The following is a 20918-nucleotide window of genomic DNA, read 5'->3' on the forward strand; positions in this document are numbered from 1 at the left end:
GGTGCGAGGGACGGACGGGGGTGGTGCGAGGGACGGACGGGGGTGGTGCGAGGGACGGACGGGGGTGGTGCGAGGGACGGACGGGAGTGGTGCGAGGGACGGACGGGAGTGGTGCGAGGGACAGACGGGGGTGGTGCGAGGGACGGACGGGAGTGGTGCTAATTGTACTATCAGGACAAAACCTGGTAAACTCAGAAAACTCATGCTGCACATTTCCCACACCCCCAAAACTTCTCCCCTTATGAATCAAACAAGCAGCAATGGCAGCATCACTAATGGGGTGAATAACCAGGAATATGTAGCACTGAGACCTTAGCTCGATTGAACGTGCTGAGCTGCTGTCATTGCAGTGACAAAGCAACTCATTCCTGGGAAAAGTACCCTTGGAGCCAAATGATAAGTGAGCCTATCTTCAAAGTGACTGCCTTGTTAGTCTTAAAGCTGGAGCTCGTGCCTACTTGGCTCCTGCCATGTTTTGATTTGCATGAAAAGCCAAGCAACATAATTCCAAGCTTCATATCCCACCAGGCTTTGCAGTTGCTTAGCAATGCGGACACTAATGAGGCAAACATCGAAGATGGCTGACATCACTCATCTTGGAGGCTGCCCATTGTTCTCCTTTGGGGGCGAGAGGGGAATTTTAAAGCTGTGCAGAACAACACTTGGAATTCGGCCAATTTAAGAACAGGTCTAAATCGGGAGAAATTTCAACTTCCGCAGAGGCTGAAGAGGAGTGAACAGTTAAATTAGGGCTCTGCATGTGTCGCGATATCAGCAGTTTGTCGCACGGAGAGCAGTATTTAGCACAGAAAGGGGCCTGTAGTGTTTTATCCTTTGATTAAAAATAACTTAAGTGCTCAATTTATTATTTGGGGAAAAGAAAGTTAAAAGATTCCGTTTCACTTCAGTGAAGTTAAGACAAACAAGGAAGTGATATAATAGTTATCATCATACAACAGAGTGGATCACTGAGTGCCTTAAGAGATAATTAAGATATATTGTCCCTTGTAGCTGTCCTTCAGTGACTCTTACAGAGCTCAATAAAGATTATGGTGTTCATCTGCTTCTTGGTTTAAGTCTCTTGTCAGACTGAAGTTGGCCAGATTCATCACATAGTCATTTTTGGGAGCGAGCAATGAGATTTCATGGGAAATTTGGTTTCAAACAATTTGCACGGTGGCCCAGTAGCAGTGGAAAGCACCACAAACATTGGATATTGAGAGGAGACTTTGACCTATCCACTCAGATGAATCAAGGTTGAAAAAACAATTGGTGTCTTTCGAAATTGATGACAGCACATATTGAACAAGGTCTTAAAGGAGAAAGCAACCCCATTTAAGTCAAAGTACTTAAAAGTACTACAGGTACCACATTTGATGAGGGCGGAAGGGGAATTATTTGTCTGGCGGAATAAAGAGGACACGAGACACACAGATTCTCACTCTGTGTTTTTCTCTGTTCCTCTTCAACTCCATCCTTTTCCTCATGAATGTTTCTCATTGTCTGTCCCCTTATCCCTATTCTTTGCCATATTCTATTTTCTCTGCCTGTATCTCCTTTTTTATGTGGCTGTCTGCCTTGCTTTAGCCTCAGCATTGTTCATTTGTCTCTGTGCTGCTTGCTTCCCATTATTCCTCAGCTGTATTTGCTTCTCTGGCAGTCCCAGTCAGTTTCTGCTCCTTTTTGACTCAGACCTGTATTGATCTTTGCTTTTGGAAAGCTACCAGAGCCCCTGTCTAACCTCCTGTTATTGATGTCGATAGCACAGTCTTCAGTGAGTAGTACACTTTATTAAGGATGAACAGTGTTGTCACTAGGATTTCAGCAAAGCATAAAGGTGGTCATGAGTATTTGAATACTACGGGGATAGATTTTCATTTTCGCCGCCTGGTGGTAATCTGACAGATCAGATCGCCCGCCTTTTAAAGAACCCTCCTGATTTTTGTTCCGTTGATTTCAGTAGAATGAAAATTGGGTGGTTTCTATAATGGGCGTTAGGCCCCACATCACCTTATACAAGGAGCTTCACGCCTCAATATTGTCCGAGGCCAATATGGTGTCAGACATAATTCAGGGGTCATTGAGACGGGGAATATAGGCCTGCAAAATTGGTCATTTTTGACCCTGTTTCATGCCCAAAAAACGGGCAAAACAAGGTTCAATTACTAGGCTACAGATTTTTACAGATAACAATAGAACTTCATACAGAGGATGATGAACGTTTGGAATGGATTACCCAGGGAGGCGATTCAGGCTGATAACATAGGTAACTTTAAGAGAAAGCTGAACACCCCACAGAAAATCCCACTCACTTCTCACTCTCATCCTTCCTGACATCCATTGACTCCCATCAACACAACTTGATTTGAAGATTCTCTTTGCAACCTTCTCTAGCCTTATATCCATGCCTGCATCCTCCACTCATCCAACCCTGGGCTACTATTCATTCTTCCCTCCTCTGCTCCACCATGAGTAGAAAAGACTTCGGCCAACTCACTCCCATATTATAAAACTCCCTCCTTATCTCTTCATCTTCCTACACCCCTCCTCACTTTCAATAGCCTTCTTTAGGTGTCAGCCTTGGCTCAGTGGTAGCGCTCTTGCCTCTGAACCAAGTTGTGAATTCAAGCCCCACTCCAAAGACTTGAGCACATAATCTAAGTTGACACTTGAGTGCAGTACTGAGGGAGTGCTGTTTTATCGGAGTGCCATTAAATCAAAGACCCATTTACCAGCACTGAGAATGATAAGTAGGTTGTTATTTGATTAGTTTCATTGTTAATAACTTCAGATTGTCTGGAAGCCTTTAGTGAATGACAATTCATCGCACCTAGATCCATCTCATTTCATTCTCCACCTGTGTTAATGGACGTACATGTTTGAACATTGCATGGAAATCCAACCCCTTTCTCCACATTGCTATTTTGATGCTTTTATCAGCTTTACAAACAGTATCAACTTAAGTTACAGTTAAAGTGCTTCTCATTAATTGAAAGGTAACCACAAACTGTTTTGATCTAATTTGCATATCAGTTAATGAGCAAGAGTTTATTAAATCAACTGCCATCAATGCTAATGAGAGAACGAAACTATTATATTCATCAGTGAAAGGTAGATTTCAGCACGGCAAGCAGAAATTCTAATTGTAATTTGATTTTTTTTAATGCTCCACCAGTGCAGCCTGTATAACAGGTCACACGCTGGGAAGGAATGGCTGCATTTTGTTTTAGGATAAGAGGTCAATTAGCACTAAGCTGTTGAGAGCCCCTGTTGGATCTGTAATTGTTTAATTTTGAATGAAAATGTCAGGAAAATAGTCCAATAACACTGTTGCTGGGTTATTGGCAACAACAGGCTGAGTCCAGTGGCGTTCAAATTGAATTGAACTCAATTCATGCAATTCAGGGTTTCCTTGTTTCTCCTCTGTATAAGTGCAGGGATTTTTCATTGCTTGGGTGGATGTATTAATGTATACAGATTTGTATGTAGCCACTAAATAATGAAGGCACCATGCACACTGGCTCAGCCACTATATCTGGCTCCTCTAGATTTTTATTAACAGACTGAAAAATCAATTCATTGTGACTCCACATTAGATGCGAGCTGACAAAAACGAGTTACTCGGCTAACAGGCAGGATCTTATTGGAACAAATGCCCTGAGCCCGACTATCACCATCCACATAAACGCATCTAACTACACACACATATTCACCGTCCACACCTACCCACTTACCTACCCACCTGTTCTCACACACACCCACCTACTCACACATACAGACCCACCCAATCCTTCACATGCAGGCCCACCTCCTGACTGGACCTTGCACCTAAAAAATCAGCAGAAACCATGAGCACAGCTGCAGGCCTATCTGCTCCTGTGATCCAGGCCTCTGAGATCGGGGCTTTCTGACTGTTGGAGGGCTGCAGTCTGAAGGCCTCACGTGCCTCAAATTGTCCTGGGGGTTACCTTAGAATTTTTTTTTGACTTACCTGCATATTGTTCGGCCTGCCATCAGGAGCCCGTCACATCCTCCAGTCAGGACGATCCAGAGAAAGGCCACTGTACCTGCAATCTTCAATGCTGGGGTGTTCAACAAGCAAAGTAACCAGAAAATGAATTGGGAGGCCCGGAACATTCCCTGCTGCCTCATAAAAATAGCTTAACTGGTCTTGCATCTACTACAGGTGTAGGCCCAGTTAAGCACCATCGGAAAGCCCCAGGAAATCTGAGGGCAGCAGAATGGGGGCAGGGACCTGATGTATTGGGCCTCCGCCTTTCCCTCTCTCCTGCGCCTAGGAAAATCTACCCTCATATCTTTCTTGCTCTACTATTAATGAATGTTTTGTCAGAAATGCCTAAATATGTTGCATCTTACACCATTCTGGAATATCCTCTACCTTTATTTAAAAGCAGACCACATTGAGTCTCCATTTGAGGTGTTTCAAGTGATACGTAGTTCAGCTTCCAATCCTCAAAAACTCAGTTGACTAATTTGTGTTATGGAGCAGAACATTTGTCAAGGAGCCCCCCATAAAATGTATCTTAAATGGACAACTTTGTCTCATTGAGAAATTCCGAGCAGGCCGATAACGTAAATCCATTCCACGTTTTGTGACTGAGATTCACTTTAGTGAATTCCATCTCATGCTTTGTGATTGACGCAGAGCTGCAGAATAGTGTGCGTGCTGGGAGCACAAAGCTGTTGTAAAGAATATGCTTAATGGTAAATGACAGGGAACTGTTTAGGGAAGTAATCTACAGGCAATTGGACTCTGATTTAGTGTTGTCAGTCATTGCTTCTTGGTTTGCCTTGCCTCACTCCTGTGTATTTCCACCTTGGTTGGGCCTTGCATTATTATCAATGGCCCTTCACCTCGGCTTATCAATAAGAGAAAGAGAAGCTGTAGGTAAGCGTAATGAGATAATCATGGGGGAGATTTCAAAATCCTGGAAGCAAAGTGGACAAATAAGAAGGAAGGGATGAAAGCATGAGAAATTTACATGGAGATAATCAGCAATGTTTGGAAGTGGGTTACCTCTTGGGCTCCAGTGATCAGTTCGATCTGATGTCTTAATAAAGCTTAGGTCCAAAGTAACAGTATAGAAGTACAAGATTTTGGAAGTGGAGCTTTGAGATGTGGTCTAGGATGGGAAGCAGAACCAGAAAATAAAGGAGATGGGGTTTTTGAAGTCTATTTTGAGGGACACCTAAAGGAGCTTTGTCTTTATGAGAAGAAGAGGAAACATAACAAGACCCGAGGCCACAGATGATGAATAAGGGGGGGCAACACTAATCTTGAGGCCAAACAGAAATATATTAAAAGATGTACAACATAACAAAAAGTAGTGAGCGAGCACAGGGTGCTGGGAGTGACTAAAGTGAATAGAAAGAAACAATGCAGATAGTGACTAGAGGGACCCTTAGTATTTTTTTTAGAAATATGTGGGGCTGAATTTCCATGGGAATTCTGTCAAACATCCACCGTAACTGCAGAAACCCCAGAGAAATGATGGGGTTACGACAGCCAATTGCAAAAGTCCCACAGAAATGAGCTCAATAAGTAGTAGCTTTTCCTGATAATTTTCAGTAAAATGATGGAAGGAGTCATCAATATTGCCATCAAGTGACTCCCTGCTCACCAATGCTCAGTTCCGGTTCTGCCAGAACCACTTGGCTTCAGACTTCATTACAACCTTGATGCATGGATGCAAGAGGAGAGTTCAGGGCAGCATTTGACCAATGATAGCCCCAAGGAGCCCTAGAGAAACTGAGGTCAATGAAGGTCAAAGGGAAACTGTCCAGTAGCTGGAGTTCTACCTGACAAAAAGGAAGGTGGTTGTGGCAGAGGCTGGGCACTCTGCAATGAGCAGCTCCCCTTCTGACCCCTCAAAGCTTCTCCACCATCTAAAGGCTCAAGTCAGGAGTGTGATGGAATACTCACCACTTGCCTAGATGGGTGCAGCTGCAACAACATTCAAGAAGCTCGATCCCAATGTAATTCTCCAAGGCTGGTTTTTGAGTGGCCGAAAATCGGGCTTTACAGTCAGTTTGCAGCCAATTGAAAACCCAGTTTTTCCTAAACATGCTCTCATCTCTGAAGTGGACACTGGGAGCCAGGGAAATGAAGAAAGTAAAACTTTCTTTTTCTTTAGGACAAACAGCGAGTAAACATAGAATGGGTTAGGTTAACAAAATAAAAAGTAAAGTTGAAAAAGAAAGACACCAGACAGATAGAGAATAGGAAAGAAGAGAAAATAGATGGTCAACAGGGATAGAACTAAAGTCCTTAAAATGATATGGCCCTGAAAATCCAGTGGGCCCAACTTGGCACTTACATTGGAACGTGCTCCATTGTGGATCTGTGGGGCCTTTATTTTTTTAGTTGAAATTGTATATTTTAGTGCTGTAGGGTTAATATTACAGTAATAAAGTTAGTCCTAATATGGGAGTTGTTCTATTACTATATTTATAGTGGTTACTTCAGTGTGACAGAGCATGAGCTAAAAACTTAGAAAACCCAAGGAAAGTGGAACATCCTGGGACCCATCAACAGCTCAGTGCCAGTGTTTTTATGTACATATAATGAATGAAGGAACATAATCTGCTACCATTGAATAGAATTACTTTGTTGTGTTAATGCAGATCATATTATAACTAGTGTCAGTTTTAAGAACAATAATAGAATTCTCCCCCATATTTAAGTGTGTATAAAAGTTGCTTCATTACTTGGTTCTCACTGTAGCTGTGAGGCTTCTGTCTATTCTCAGTGAAAAGTGTCTTTATATAACATTGATGTTCCAAAGTGATAGCCTTTGTAGTCTTCTGATAATGATATCTTTGAAACTTCTCACTGTTTCGATACCACAGGCTAGAAATGATCCTTTTGATAGATTATTAACATCATTCTTTTGAATTGCCACCGCAAGAATAGCATTATGATGACTATACGATATTAGACATAAAAACAGAAAATGCTGGAGAACAGTCAGCAGATCAGGCAGCATCTGTGGAGAGAGAAACAGAGTTAGTGTTTCAGATCGATGACTTTTCATCAGAATTCATTTTGCTTTTTGTTTTACTATATTAGACACGTTAAGGTTGATTTCAGTGGACCAGGGAAGTTATGCTGGTGATTTGGCAATTGCCTCTTGGCTTTCAATCATTGACTGGAGAAGTCGTGTTGAGATCAGCTGGAACACTGAACTTGTAGAAAACTCAGGTTAACCATTTCAACGTTTCTAACCAATGAATGAGCATATATTTGGTTAATATCCAGATTTTTTTTTCCTGTGGCCAAGTAGATGGGGTGGAGATCACATCTTCCAAAAGGTAGGTAGTGTAATGTATAGAATTGAAGGCCAGAGTGATGATCTGGATTAGTTTTGATCTCCAAAGTGGGGGGTCGGTGAGGAATTTCCCAAATTTTTCCTCCAAATTGGCCGGGGTTTTTGTCTGGTTTTTCATCTCTCCCAGGAGATCACATGGAGGTAAATTTTAACGGGGAGTCGGGGGGGTGGGATTCCTGACTGGAAGCAACTAGATTTTGACATAAGGACGTCTTTTTCTTTGTAGATTTCCCGCCTGACAGGCCAGCCAGATTGACAAGCTGACTGTTAGTCGGATGGGAGTAGAGGCAGGGAGTGGATGCCAGCAGTTAAGTCTTAGATTGGGGGAAGATGGGGGGGTCGGTCATTGGGGGATTGGTATTGGGTGGAAGTCAACAGGGTTGGCGGTCATTGGGGGGGTCATCATGGTTTCAGCCGTGGGGGATCGGAGATCGTGGGGGCGTCGGAGATTGAGAGGGGGTGGTCGGAGATCGTGGTAGGAATTCGGACATGGGTTGGGGGTGGGTGGGTCGATCGTGTCTGTGGGATCGTGGCAGGTAGGCTTGTTGGGCCTGGAGGAAACACTCCTGCTCCTCCTGGCCCACAAGCAGTGCAATGAAGGCACTTGCCTTCCAGGCCTTCCCTGGGAATCCCAGCCCCCAGGAGTTAAAGATAAAAATACTGTTAAAATGGAGCACCATAGCCTCCTTAAAAGCTTTCACTGACTGACCCGCCTCCGGAGAGCGAGTTGATCGCCCGCCCCTCGACCCGACTCTGTTAAAACCGGAAGTGGGCGGGTTGGAGGCTGGTTGGGGTCGGGTTTTACTTTATTACAATTTTTATCTTCTCACCCGCCCCCAATCTGCCCGCTCGTGAGGTTAAAATTTACCCCATGGTGTGGGGTGGAGAGTTTATATGTTGTGATGCACAAGGTATCACGATTGTGCAGGACAGGCTGGATTGACCAGAGGGTCTTTTCCTTCCATCATTGTTCGTATTAAAAAGTCAAAATTGGCTTCCTCCTTTGATGTTACAAAAGGAGCACAATGGGGTCGATTTTAAGTTCGGGCAGACTTCTGGCGGGCGGCGAGCAATGCGATTGTGCCCGGCTGACGTCCTGAGCCATTTTGAGGGGCCAGGCCTCATTGATGTCGGACCGGTGAGTTGTGAGTGCTGTTTCCGCACTCTCCACCATCTCGCCAGTCGGGAGGGGTTGCGGAAATTCCGATGCTTAGCCGAGTCAGAGATGTTATCCCCGGGGTGGGGTGGGGTCGCGAAGGTGTGTGCGAGGATGGACCAGCAGCGAGATAGAAAGATTTTTATGCGGCCGTGAGAAGAACTTACCTTTTCCCAAGTGACCTGCGACCTCAAAGGAATGCTGGTTAGGCCGTTCAATACCCGGTACCAATGAGCAGAGGATTAACAGCTTGTCCAATGGGGGTTTATCATATTTATCCAAAAAGCCTATTTCTAAAAGGAGTTTTTCAACAATGTATCCTTTGAAACTAATGTCCACAGAATATTTAAGGGTGTCTCACCAGTTGTTTTTCTATCTCAAACATCCAATTTCTCATAGCTAGCCTTCAGCCACACCAAGCTTAGTTTGTACAGTTTATTGCATACTGAGAATCTATGCAAGGTAAGCATTTTTATTTTGTGCTGCTAGAAATTTTATTTTATTTTCCATATTGCCAGATGTTGTGTTGCAAATTCTTATGGATGCTTTCCTCAGCATTTTGCTAATGAACTCTAATGAAAACAAGTTATGGATCATGGTTGAAATAAGATAATGAGTCCCGTTTTCCTACATGAAACCCAAATGCCAGACCATAACATTCACCATCTAAAGGAAACGCTATTTGCTTGTTGCGCGTCTAACAACTTTTGAGACAGTCTCTCAGGTGATTTGTAGAAAAGACCTCAGTGATGCCAAGCCAATGTTGGGGTCTAAGTGCAAAATGATTAACAGCTGAACAATTGAATTAGATGCTGGTCTCAACTGTTAAATCTAACAGAAATCTACGTCCTACAAATACGTTCTATTGACGTGAGATGGTTGTCAGACTGTTTTTATTCTATTTCCCTCATCCCCATTACCTCACCTAATCACGACACCCTCATCTCTTCTATTGTATACAACCTTGTTGGTGTCCTGCCCTATTGGCCTTGGTTCTTCACCCATGTTTCTCAATGTAAAAAATCTGCAGTGTAGGGTTCTAATCTATGAGCCATCCTGAGCATTGCTACTATTGACGAAAGAACGAACTTTCATTTATATAGCACTTTTCAGATCCTCAGGATGCCCCAAAGCACTTCACAGCCAGTGAATTACTTTTCAAGTGTAGTCACTGTTGTTTTGCAAGCAAACATGACAACCAATTCATGTACAGCAAGGTCCTACAAACAATGAGCAGTTTAATCAATTTTTGATGGTGTTGATTGAGGATAAATGTTGGCCAGGGCACAGGATAAGTCCCCTGCTTGTCTTCGAATAGTGCCATGGGATCTTTTGCTTCCACCTGAGAGGGCAGATAGGGCCTCGGTTTAAAATCTCATCTGAAAGATGGCACCTCTGACAGTGCAGCACCCCCTTGGTGCTGCACTGAAGTATCACACTAGATTATGGGTTCAAGTCCTGGAATGGGTTGGTTTATCATCAATCAACAATGAGCCTCTGTTGCCATATAGAAACCTCGAAGCAGTTGTATTTTTCCCAAAGCTGTTGCCCGAGCTTCATAAATATTAGGACAAACATTTTGCCTCAAAGTAGTTAAATCCAAAATAAGATTTGATGAAGTGCCATTGGTGGTTTCTGAAACCAATTTGAATGTTACTTGTTAAAACTATTGTGCCACATCAAAGTGATTATTTCTTTTGAAAGATCACAAGGAAGGGCATTCAGCCCTTGTAGCTTATTCTTCCGTGGAAAATCAAGATCCCATCTCCCCCCTGGCAGCATCCAACTGCCTCTTGAATGATTCCGGAATTTTTGCCTCCACTTCGTTCTGTATGAAGAAGTAGGTAAAACATATAGAACACTGAGTGTGATGAAATCACTTGTGCATTGGGTCAACTTCTGTTGCAAAATTAAGGAACACGTACATGCTAGTCCGCTTCAGCTAGTCCTTTACTCAACGTAACATCACAGACTCTCCCTGTCCAAGGCAAAGGCTCCACACTTCCAGCCGGCTGCTATCTGACTGATGTTCACAGCCTTTCTGCCACCTTGGCCAACTAATTTCGGATGTCTGCGTTGATTCATATAAAGCCTCCCTTCAAAGACTGACAGAGATCAAAGACATTTGTCAACGCCAGGATGCTAGATGTCTCCTGACTTACCAGACATTGGCCATTGTTTGGGATTTGTGCAAAACAACTGCCCGTCCCACATTTAAGGCACCTCTCATCTACCTGTGTATGAGTGGCCAACCCAGCATGGGGCAGTCTGGGGGAATCGCTCTCTTTCAGGCAAACTTCTACCCAAAACACGTCTTAAAAATCGCTTAGTTCCATGTCTTTTCGTGTGGGAAAAAAAAGGCTGAAGAATTCCAAACCGTGACGCCATCCCCTTGGTTGAACACAGCCTGCTGCCATTCGTCGCTTGGGCGCAAGGTGCAGGAAGTCTGGCAAGAGACTGCGAAATCATATTCCAGCGTGAGAAATTGCCTTCAGGAAAAGAGAAGTGGGAAAGGGAAGAAAAATGAAAGAGAACTAGAGGAGGACTCATCAAATTTTAATTGCGCCCTATAAGAACTCACTCCCCTCCAAGCCCCGCCCATGCATCTCGTATAGCGTTGCCAACTCTGGCTGGGTGTATTCCTGGAGATTTCATCACATGACCTCCCATCTCGAGGTCCATCCCCTGAGTGCACTGTCTTCCCACACCGTCTTCCCACACCAATTGGAAATGCAAACAGACTCTTTCTTACCCAATTAGATTAATCTTGACGGTTAGACAAACAGCTTTTTTTCTCCAATATTTTACAACTAAAATGCTCAAAGAAAATGAAAAAAAAAATGTTTTTTGTTTTAATGCCCCGATGATTTTTCTCCTGGGTTTGCTCGCAGCAGTGTCCTGGAGATTAATCTTCAATTCCTGGAGACTCCAGGTCAATCCTGGAGGGTTGGTAACCCCAATCTCATATTGGAGAGTCTGATAACTGCGGGTGCTTAAGAAGCCTAAATGATGCACTGCCTCGACACAGTGGAAAGCTGCAGTATTCGGTTTCCAACGTCTGTAGTGCAGTGACCTCAATAATCACTGCTCACAGACAACAGAGGTAGCACCTAAATAGAAGCAGCATGAGGTAAGCAGCACAGCTAATCAACACTTGAGCCGTATCTCGTCCACAGATAGCATAACCACATCAACAGCCCTAAGATGCACGGCATGCTTGCAGCAATGTTCTCATAGATTTCAGGTCAATATCTGAGGTGGTCAGAAATCATGATGTCGGTGCACTCTAGTCAATTTAGAAGGAGAATTACATGGGAGACTGCAATAAAGTTGACTTAATTGTTAAAGGTGTGTTGCTATCATACTGAAATCTTTTAATAGATACTTTTCAGTGTCTGCCAACATACTGCGCCTAATGCGCAGTAATCAAACAATCATGTCTTCTCACACATCTGGTGTTGCGGAGAATTAAAATAAACTTCCCCTCCATGTTTTCCAAAAGCAGCGTCTATTTTTTCAAAAATTGTGTTGAAAGGTTTCAATAACAATATAGGTTGCTATGGCACTACACTAAATGCATGTTTTGATAGCCCCATTGTTTTTGGATACTTCATTACAAAATGGCGGTCCTGTTGATGCTGGGGGCAGAACAGGGCAAAAAACATCTATTTTTTGAAAGAACTACTAAATTTTTTTTTAAATCTTCAAGTTATTCATGCAGACTTCATATAACAGATGTTTTAGTGAGTTTGATCATGGCATTTAGGTATTGGAAATTTCTAGATGAACCAGGAGATACTCGGTCTGACCCTTTCTCCTTTTAAAAAGATGGAAAATACATCTTACATTTGCTTTATTTGCAACTTGGCTGGTCCAGCCCCTTAACCCTTCCATTGCTTCCAATTATCGCCCTATCTCCAACATTCCCTTTCTCCTCAAAGTTCTGGAACGCTTTGTTGCATCCCAACTCCGCGCACTCACATCTTCCACCACTTGCTTGGTGGAGGATGCATCTATCTTTAGAGATGGGTGGTGAGGAGAAGGAATTTGTGCCAGCCATCAGGATTGAACTTTAGACTCTGGATTATTTAACATTAGAGAACATAAGATCCCAAATCCTTGATCAATCCTGTTTACTACCTGTTACAGTGTAATCCTGTCCTGTGTACTTTTCTGAAAAATGTATGTAATATGAACTGATTTGTAAATTGAACCTGGTACGTATGATTGGTGATGTGGGGACTTCATTCCATAAAATGACTACAAATCCTGAAAGTTGGCTTGCTTAATAATCTTTTATAAGAGGATAGAGTTCTATTATATAGGAATTATACCTACTTCCCTTATGTTTCGGGGTGGGGATGTACTAAATGTTGTGGGGCTGACCCATACAGACTATCAATATTCTCAATTTGGTCCACGGCCTGTGTCAAGGTCACCAGTCTTGCCCAGAATGGTGGTGGGTGCGCTAAAGTTAGCTTGATTGCCTTCGTTGACTCGGGAAAGGAAACATTGGCCAGATGTTAACTTCCTGATTGCACCCTGCTAAAGTAAAACCTGCAGGTGTGCAAACTGGGATGAGCACAAGATCAGGCTTGGCTGTGATGCTCTTTGAGGTTGAATAGCTCACCAATGGCTCGTTGCATAGGCTCACCCGTGAAGAATGTTCACTTTGATGAGATACGAGAAGGCAGTCAATGTTGTTGGAGCTATACCCAAGCATGAGTTAATGACCACAGAACAGTAGGAATAAGGGAACAACAACAACAACTTGCATTTGTATAGCGCCTTTAATATAAGAAAACAGAAGGAAACAAATAAAGCTATTGCAAAATAGAATTATTAGTACAGGAAGATTTTAATAAAAAATCTGACTTGGATAACATGGTTCTCCTTGTTCAGTGCTCTCTGCTTTGCCTCCAGTGCTCCAGTCCTCCTGTTCTAGTGTCTCGATAACCTTATTTTAGATCCCATTTGCCGTACATCATCTCCAGGCCTCTGCCAATGCTCCTTAGTTACCAGTTGCTAATGGGGACATAAGAGCAAAGTGTGACAGTTCACTCTGTGATTTTCTGTGTGGTCCAGGATCTTGGCAATTCTAATAGAAATCTTTAACACACAATGGGGGAACTACAGTATTAAGCCCACCATGTGCAGTCTGTTAATGTACTAACTCGCTGAAACTCTGAGCAGCATACCAGAATACTTATTTAATTAAACATACTGCCCCAATATCTTATTCATTGATAATTTACTTTTATTTTACCACAGGTTTCAATTTGGACCTAAACAAAAGGCGATGGTAATGGGACAGTGGAACTGGAATGTAGTAGGCATGGTGTGTCTCAGTATTTGTACTGATTTTTACAGTGTTTGTCCCTTTTGTACTTACAGTTGTACAGCTCCAATGACTTTGGAAGGAGGTGGCAGCTGGTCCATGAGAGAATCACTCCAAATCGGTTCTACTGGTAAGAGCTCATTGCACTCTGGTGTGTAGGTTTGTGATCTCCCAGCAACACGGGATTGATAAATCAGTCGAGTTGGATACTGTGTCCGTTCTGACACTAAGTTGAATCTTGATACAGGGTACATTCGACCATCAAGTCTGGCCTGGTGTTTTTCTCCATAAGCCACCTAGTCTAATCTCACTCTTCCGCTGTGACTCCCCACTCCCTTTAGTATTCTGCTTTTTCAAGTAACTATGTAATGTATCGGGTGATAGTGTTTTACAGAAAATAGCACATCAAATGGCACGGGAGATAAATGGGAAGCCTGAGTGTGTTTTTCAGACACACCACAAGTGCTTTGTTATCCATAAACCACTGCAGTTTGCTGCCATGCGTTTTGTTGTAAATGTAGTGCTTGTTAATCTTTTTTGCACGTTGTCATCATTTTTATGGTGTCCTATGTTATGGGGATGGTTAGTAGGTAGATCCTGTTAGAGGTCCAGTCGAGGTCAATGTCATTGGGCAGTGGGGATATTAGTTGATAGTCATTGGTTGGGTAGACTAACTTTACCAAAACGGGATTCGTTCGCTGATTTTTCATGCCACGTCAGTGATTGGTATGAAAGCCCCTGGACAAGAAAGGGACATCTTTTTGAATGCGATTTAAGTCCTGCCCTCACTCCAGTACCACCATTACTGGTAGGGAAAATGCCCTACCTGCCCTTCCACTTCGACCACCTTTGTTGGGAGCTCAGTCTGTGGTTACGAAGCTTTCTGTTCACATTAGGGAATCGCTGTAAGATTAAACCGGATGCAGCAGGAAGGAAGGATACCAGAAAGGGTAAGACAAGGGGAGAGAATGAGACAAGCAGACAAGCAGCCAAACCAGGAAAAAGGAGGAACAAGTCAAGAAAAATACAGAGAAAACAAGTAAGAGGCAGGGTACCGGACAAGGAAGGGTCAGGGGCATCTCCAAATGAGTGAAAACTATTGCAGTACATCCCAGCGATGTATTATATACACTCCTCCTGTGTGGTTTATACACCCCGCTTACGCGGTTTATACACCTCTCAGGTCTGGTATATATATTCCATCCATTTGGTATATATACTCTACCTATGTGGTATTTGTATTCCATCTGTTTGGTATATATTCCCCAACTAAAAGGTATATACACCTACCCATATGGTATATAGACCACAACCATGTTGTCATGATTTATATGGCATCCTACCTGTTTGATATGTGTGTCCCACTTTGGTGGTACCTACACCTATCCGTATGGCATATACATCCCACCTGTTTGGTTAGTATGTCCCACCTATGTGATATATACACTCTACAGTTGGATCAGTTCTGGTGTCCATTGTGATTGAATAATCAATCAGCACTCGCTGTCTGCTTCCATGTGACGAACGGCCGGATGAGGTACCTTAGATGAAGCAGTCTCCTAGCATGAGTAGACACTGTAAAGAGAAGAGGAAGGATTTACTTTAGTAATATAAATGTGCTCTGCACTTCCAAGATCAAGTCTTCTTTGCTGCGGCTGCATTGGAATATCCTAAGGGTGTAAATTCCATCGCGATACAAGAACCAATCAATCAACGAGGTCTGTGCAAGGTCCAGTCACTTGGAATAGACCAACACCACATGTTGGGGAAAGATGAGCCACTGACATTCATATTTCCATAGTGCTTTTATTCACCAGCTTTCCAAGTTATAGTTTGCTTGTCCTGATCTCTCTACATTGCATTATGGAGCAGAAGATTCAACACAAAATCACTAGCTGAGACCTTTTTATCCGACATCCTGTGCTAGTTGTAAGTACTCTGAAATCACTAATGCCATGGGATTCAGCTCCTCTCATTGAACAACACACTGACAATTAGAGACAAGTATCAGCCCAAACCTTAAATCTCAACTCAGGAGTTAGTTTGAATCCAAGCCAATCCTGAACTTTCTAACTATAAGGCTCAGCTCTCGTTTATTTTTCTGAAAGGCTTAGAAAAACCCCACTTGAAAGAAATCAAAGGAAAAAAAGGGAAATGGAAACCAAATGGGAAATGAAAATTTAAAAAAAAATGAGAGGGAAGTTAAGTTAGGCATTTTGGGTCGTTATGTGTGCTAATTGCTTCTGTACATTTGCACTGTGTATAATTAGTATTCAATCTATGAGGAAAAAACCTTTCTGTTGACTTATGCTCCCTTTATACTACAAGGTTATCTCTGACTGCAACAGCACCATTACAGACATGTATTGTAGGCTGAAACCTTTCCGCAGTTGCGTTTTCAAAAGGTGCTTCTGACAGAAAAGCCATAGACAGCAAAACTAAGCAGCTCTTGAAGGAGGCACTTGGCATCAGGTCTCTCGGCTCTCATCCACTTCTCCCCCCACCACCCCCAATTCCAAATCCACAGAACTACATTGACGACTAACTCCACATATGCAAGAGTCATGGAGGGGGGTGAATCGGCAGCCCATTTTCCACAGTGGGAAAGAAAATCGGACGCGATTCCCTAGTTTGGAATCATCTGTAAATTTGACCAATTTGCATTTAGTTTCTGAATCCAAGTTGCTGATGTAAATTAGAAATGGAAGTGGTCCCATCACCAAGCCCTGGTGCGTTCAGTATTTCACCCCACCCTGACGTAACCCCACCCTGACGTAACCCCACCCTGACGTAACTCCTTTAATCTGTACCTATTGTTTTCTACCCTTCAGCTTTTTTTTCTAATCGATTCTCAAGTTTTACCCTGAATCCCCATAACTTTGAGCTTAACTCAAATCCTCTTGTGTGGAATCTCGTTAAAAGCCTTTTAAAAGTTAATGAACGCTTCATGGTAGGACTTACCGCATTCAGCTTGGGTTGTCACTTCCTCAGAAAAATCCAGGAGGTGGGTCAGGCAGGATCTTCCCCATCTAAAGCCATGTTGACTGCTGTTTGCGAGGTTATTGTTGTACACATAATCCTATCTCTGTGACCTCCTCCATCCCTACAAGCCTCCGAGATCTCTGCGCTTCTCGAATTCTGGAGCCTTGTGCATACCCGATTTCCTTCGCCCCACCATTGGCGGCCGTGCCTTCAGCTGCCTAGGCCCTAAGCTCTGGAATTCCCTCCCTAAACCTCTCCACTTCTTTACCTCTCTCTCCTCCTTTAAGTCATTCCTTAAAACCTACCTCTTTGACCAAGCTTTTGACCACCTGTCCTAATATCTCTTTATGTGGCTCGGTGTCAGATTTTGTCTTGATTACTCTCCTGTGAAGCGCCTTGGGACGTTTTGCTATATTAAAGGCGCTATATAAATGCAAGTTGTTGTTGTTAATTAATTTTATTATTTTACACAGAACTGAAGTAAGATTAATAGGTTTCTAATTGCCTGTATCTGTTGTCACCCTATTTGAACATGGGCACCACGTTAGCCTGTTTCCAATCTACTGGAACCTCCCCAGTGTCCACTGATTCCCTCATTATGATTGTCAGTACCTCAGCTATCTCCTTGCTATCTCCATCAACATTCTAGGATACGCACTATCTAACCCAAGGGATTTATTTGTGTTATGCATTTTCAGCTTGTCTAGGGCTTCCATCTCATTTATATCAAAGTCTAGATTTTTTATTGGAGGGGGTGGACACGTTGTCAATGTTTTCCCTTGTGAATACTTTGAAGCAGTAATCATTCAGAATATTTGCTATTTTGTGTCATCATCAGTTCCAAGCCCATTAGGGATGGGAGAAGCATCTGGATGTTACTCCCTCAATCATTTTCTCCAGTCATTAGCATGGAAACATTGAAATTATTGCGCAGAAGGAGGCATTTTGACTTGTTGTGTCTGAGCTGGTGGCTAGCTCTTCAACTGGACCTTTCCACTCGATTTCCTGCTCCTTCCCCCATTTGCTATCGAATCACTAAAAATGACGGCAAATTACAACATAGTTCTGGCGCTCTCCATGCAAAAAAAGCAATACGGTATGCTATTGGGCAAACAATCTCACTGTCGTTCCCTATTCACTAGAAGTAGTTTTTTTTGACTCCACATCTAACTCTATTGAGTCAATTGTATTTATTTGGTTGTATTAACTTCTCTCTCGTGGATACATCCTGAGCCAGATGGGTATATTGCAGACCTTTGAGACTGACAGCACATCTATTATGGTGGGCTGCCACTGAAATGTTGATTTAGACACAGACGCTCGGGCTAAATTTATCATCCCGTTCATAGCCTATGTGGGTATTTGTGATTGTGTCTGTGTCCAATCTGAAATTTATTCCAACAGCTCTGCAGGTGAAGCTTGCAGATCTTGGGCATTGCTTGAAGTCCAGCATTAGTGTCAGGTTTGTAGGACACCTGGAGGCTTGATGGTTTGTCCTCATTCAGGTTGCTAGCCTCTGCGAGCAGATGTCCGCCATCACGGACCCATGCTTTGGATATAACACACAGAATGGTGGGTCTCAAACAACCTGTCCTTAACGTCTGAGCAGTAAGTCAACAATCTACACCACAACAGCTTGCATTTAATTAGTACCTTTAACGTACAAAAATGTCCCAAGGTCTAATAAAAAAGAATGGACGCCAAGCCAAAGAAGGAAATATTAAGAGCGGTGAACAAAAACTTGGTCAAAGATATGGGCTTTAAGGAGGGGAGGTGGAAACCAGAGGGGTTTAGTGAGGTAATTCCAGACTGTGGGATCTAGGCAGCTGAAGGCATTGTCACCATTGATGGGGCGAAGGTTGGGGAGATGCATGAAAGGTCAGAGTGAGAGGAAGAGCGAGTTTGGGGAGGGGGGGGGTTAGGGCTGGTGGAGGTTCCAGAACTAGGGGAGCCATGAAGGGATTTAAACACAAGGATGAGCTCCATCAATGCTCTAAGGGGTAAACTGAATCCAGCACAAAGCCACGCAAACCAGTATACTCCAAGTTTGCATTTGAGTGGTTAGTTGACCACATCCGAGCAGCAGTCAGGACAGTACAGTGAGCCATCACATTTCTGGGCTGGGAGGTGAGACATTAGCTGGGGAGCCTGGTGCTGATTTGCTGTCCAGTGGCTCCTATTTGAAAGTGTACACATGTCAGTCAGGTGAAGATAGGATTGGGCATGGCAGTGATGCCTTCCATGGTTAAATAGCCTGCCAATACTGACTAAGCACGGATATGAAGAATGGCCTCTTAAGCAATATACCTGAGGGCAGCTCGTACCAGTGCAATTGTGTGATTCGGCTCTTTCAAACAGACGAAGGGGTCAAAGTTCTCATCTTTATTTGCCAGTCTAGCTGTGGCCCTTTTCTTTAGGTCTGACAACTTTTCTCGGGTTTCCTACCAGTGCGAGCCACCCCACTAACCCCCTTCTGTTGTTTCCCCCCAAGGTTTACTCCCTGGCTATTGCTGGAGCGCCCCCTGCACCCCCCCCCGATGCTTTATTTCACTTTCTGCAAAAGCCTGCAGTGTCGCATCACGAAAGCGGGCTTTACCCTGACATAACCCAGTCGTTTTTGTACAGACATATCACTGCAATCATGAGATGTGCGAGTGGCACACCCGTTAAATACCTTCAACTGCTTGACAATCAGTCCTGCAGTATCATTGCAGGTATATGCTCGTTGACTTTGGTATCTGTTATAACAAATCCAATTTGACATTGAATACGTTGTTGAAATTCAGCAGGCATGACACTCCCAAATGCAAAATAAAATCTCATCGCTGTGTTATGCAGAGTAGAGGCGAATTTTGGCCCATATTGTTTCAAACAAAGACATTTCAGAGTTTCTTAATCCATGGAATAAGGATACCACATTCAAGCCCTCATATATCCCTTTATTTCTGTAACTGCTTTCATCAATACAAGTCAGCAGCAATTTTCTTTCAAACACATAGGTCACAAATAATGTCACATCTTGCCTCAGCAAATGATTTTGATAGGTTGATACTGAGCATCGATTCAAAACGAAAGCAATTGGCATTTATGGGACTTCAAGTGGAGGTTTTAATGCAGCAGAAAGGTGCTTTCTTTTTGATGCAGAGTTTTGACTGTCATCACTCGGTGAGAAGAAGAATTCCGAGTTCATTTACGACAGGCTTAAAAGATCCAGAGCTTCTTGAGTCAATCCATCCACCGGTCGACCACATCTAACTTGTATATTTAATCCTTTGCCCTTCAAAGACGAAAGCTATCAGAGCACTGAAAGAAAATAGCATATTGCACATAATTTATATCACTTCATGATAGATAAACTATTTCCATATGATATATAATGGCAAGATGTGTGGAATTTCAAATCAGTAAAGTTATTCTTCGTCGATCAGAGTTTTAAATGTGGATGTCACTGTACTCCAGCTTGATGGCATACTGTGGTGAATAGCGCCTTAAGTCTTATAAATGTTGTCATTGGGAGCCCTTCTCATTTTTAATGCGCTGGTTTCTATCCTATATTAAGCGAATGTAACACTTTGGTTTCCATCCCACATTAACAGCCATGTAACCCCTGCTAACTAATTCTTACATTGACTAGACTGGTTAGCGTACAATTCCACAGGTGGCAGCAGCCCACCCTGTGAGTTACCCAAATTCCCCGTCCTTGCTGTGTTAGCCAGGACTGTGAGTATCGGCATGCTATTTGGCTGTGGGAGGGAAGCATCACAGGTAAGTTTGACCCTGTACTTACTTGACATCCAAGCACACGCAAATATACAGACACATCCACATCCACATACATACATATACATATAGTTACACATCCACATACACACATCAATTGATAGACAGATATTCATTCACACACACACACACACATTTTTCTGTCTGGTCGGTGGAAATGTAGCTTTGTACAAACATGGCATCACAGAGGCACGTAGCTCCACTCACCAACATTGATTGCATAGTTCAACTGCTTCATGTTGGCTTGTTATCAGAGTAAGTTCGAATAATCACAACAGCTGTCGTAGAACTTACTGTTAGTAATTGAAACAGC

At 43.1% G+C, this 20918-nt stretch overlaps 1 protein-coding gene across 2 annotated transcripts in view; it reads left to right on the plus strand.

Annotated features, from left to right (window-relative positions):
- The window catches only part of LOC137339976 (VPS10 domain-containing receptor SorCS1-like), a 462228-nt gene that overhangs the window by 233185 nt on the left and 208125 nt on the right, over positions 1-20918 (plus strand). For both annotated transcript variants that reach the window (XM_068002094.1, XM_068002095.1), the window contains exon 4: positions 13900-13973. In XM_068002094.1, coding sequence (XP_067858195.1) covers positions 13900-13973 — 74 coding nt within the window. The remainder of the gene's footprint in view (positions 1-13899; positions 13974-20918) is intronic.

This window comes from Heptranchias perlo, chromosome 21 (assembly GCF_035084215.1).
Source record: "Heptranchias perlo isolate sHepPer1 chromosome 21, sHepPer1.hap1, whole genome shotgun sequence".
Classification (NCBI taxonomy): domain Eukaryota; kingdom Metazoa; phylum Chordata; class Chondrichthyes; order Hexanchiformes; family Hexanchidae; genus Heptranchias; species Heptranchias perlo.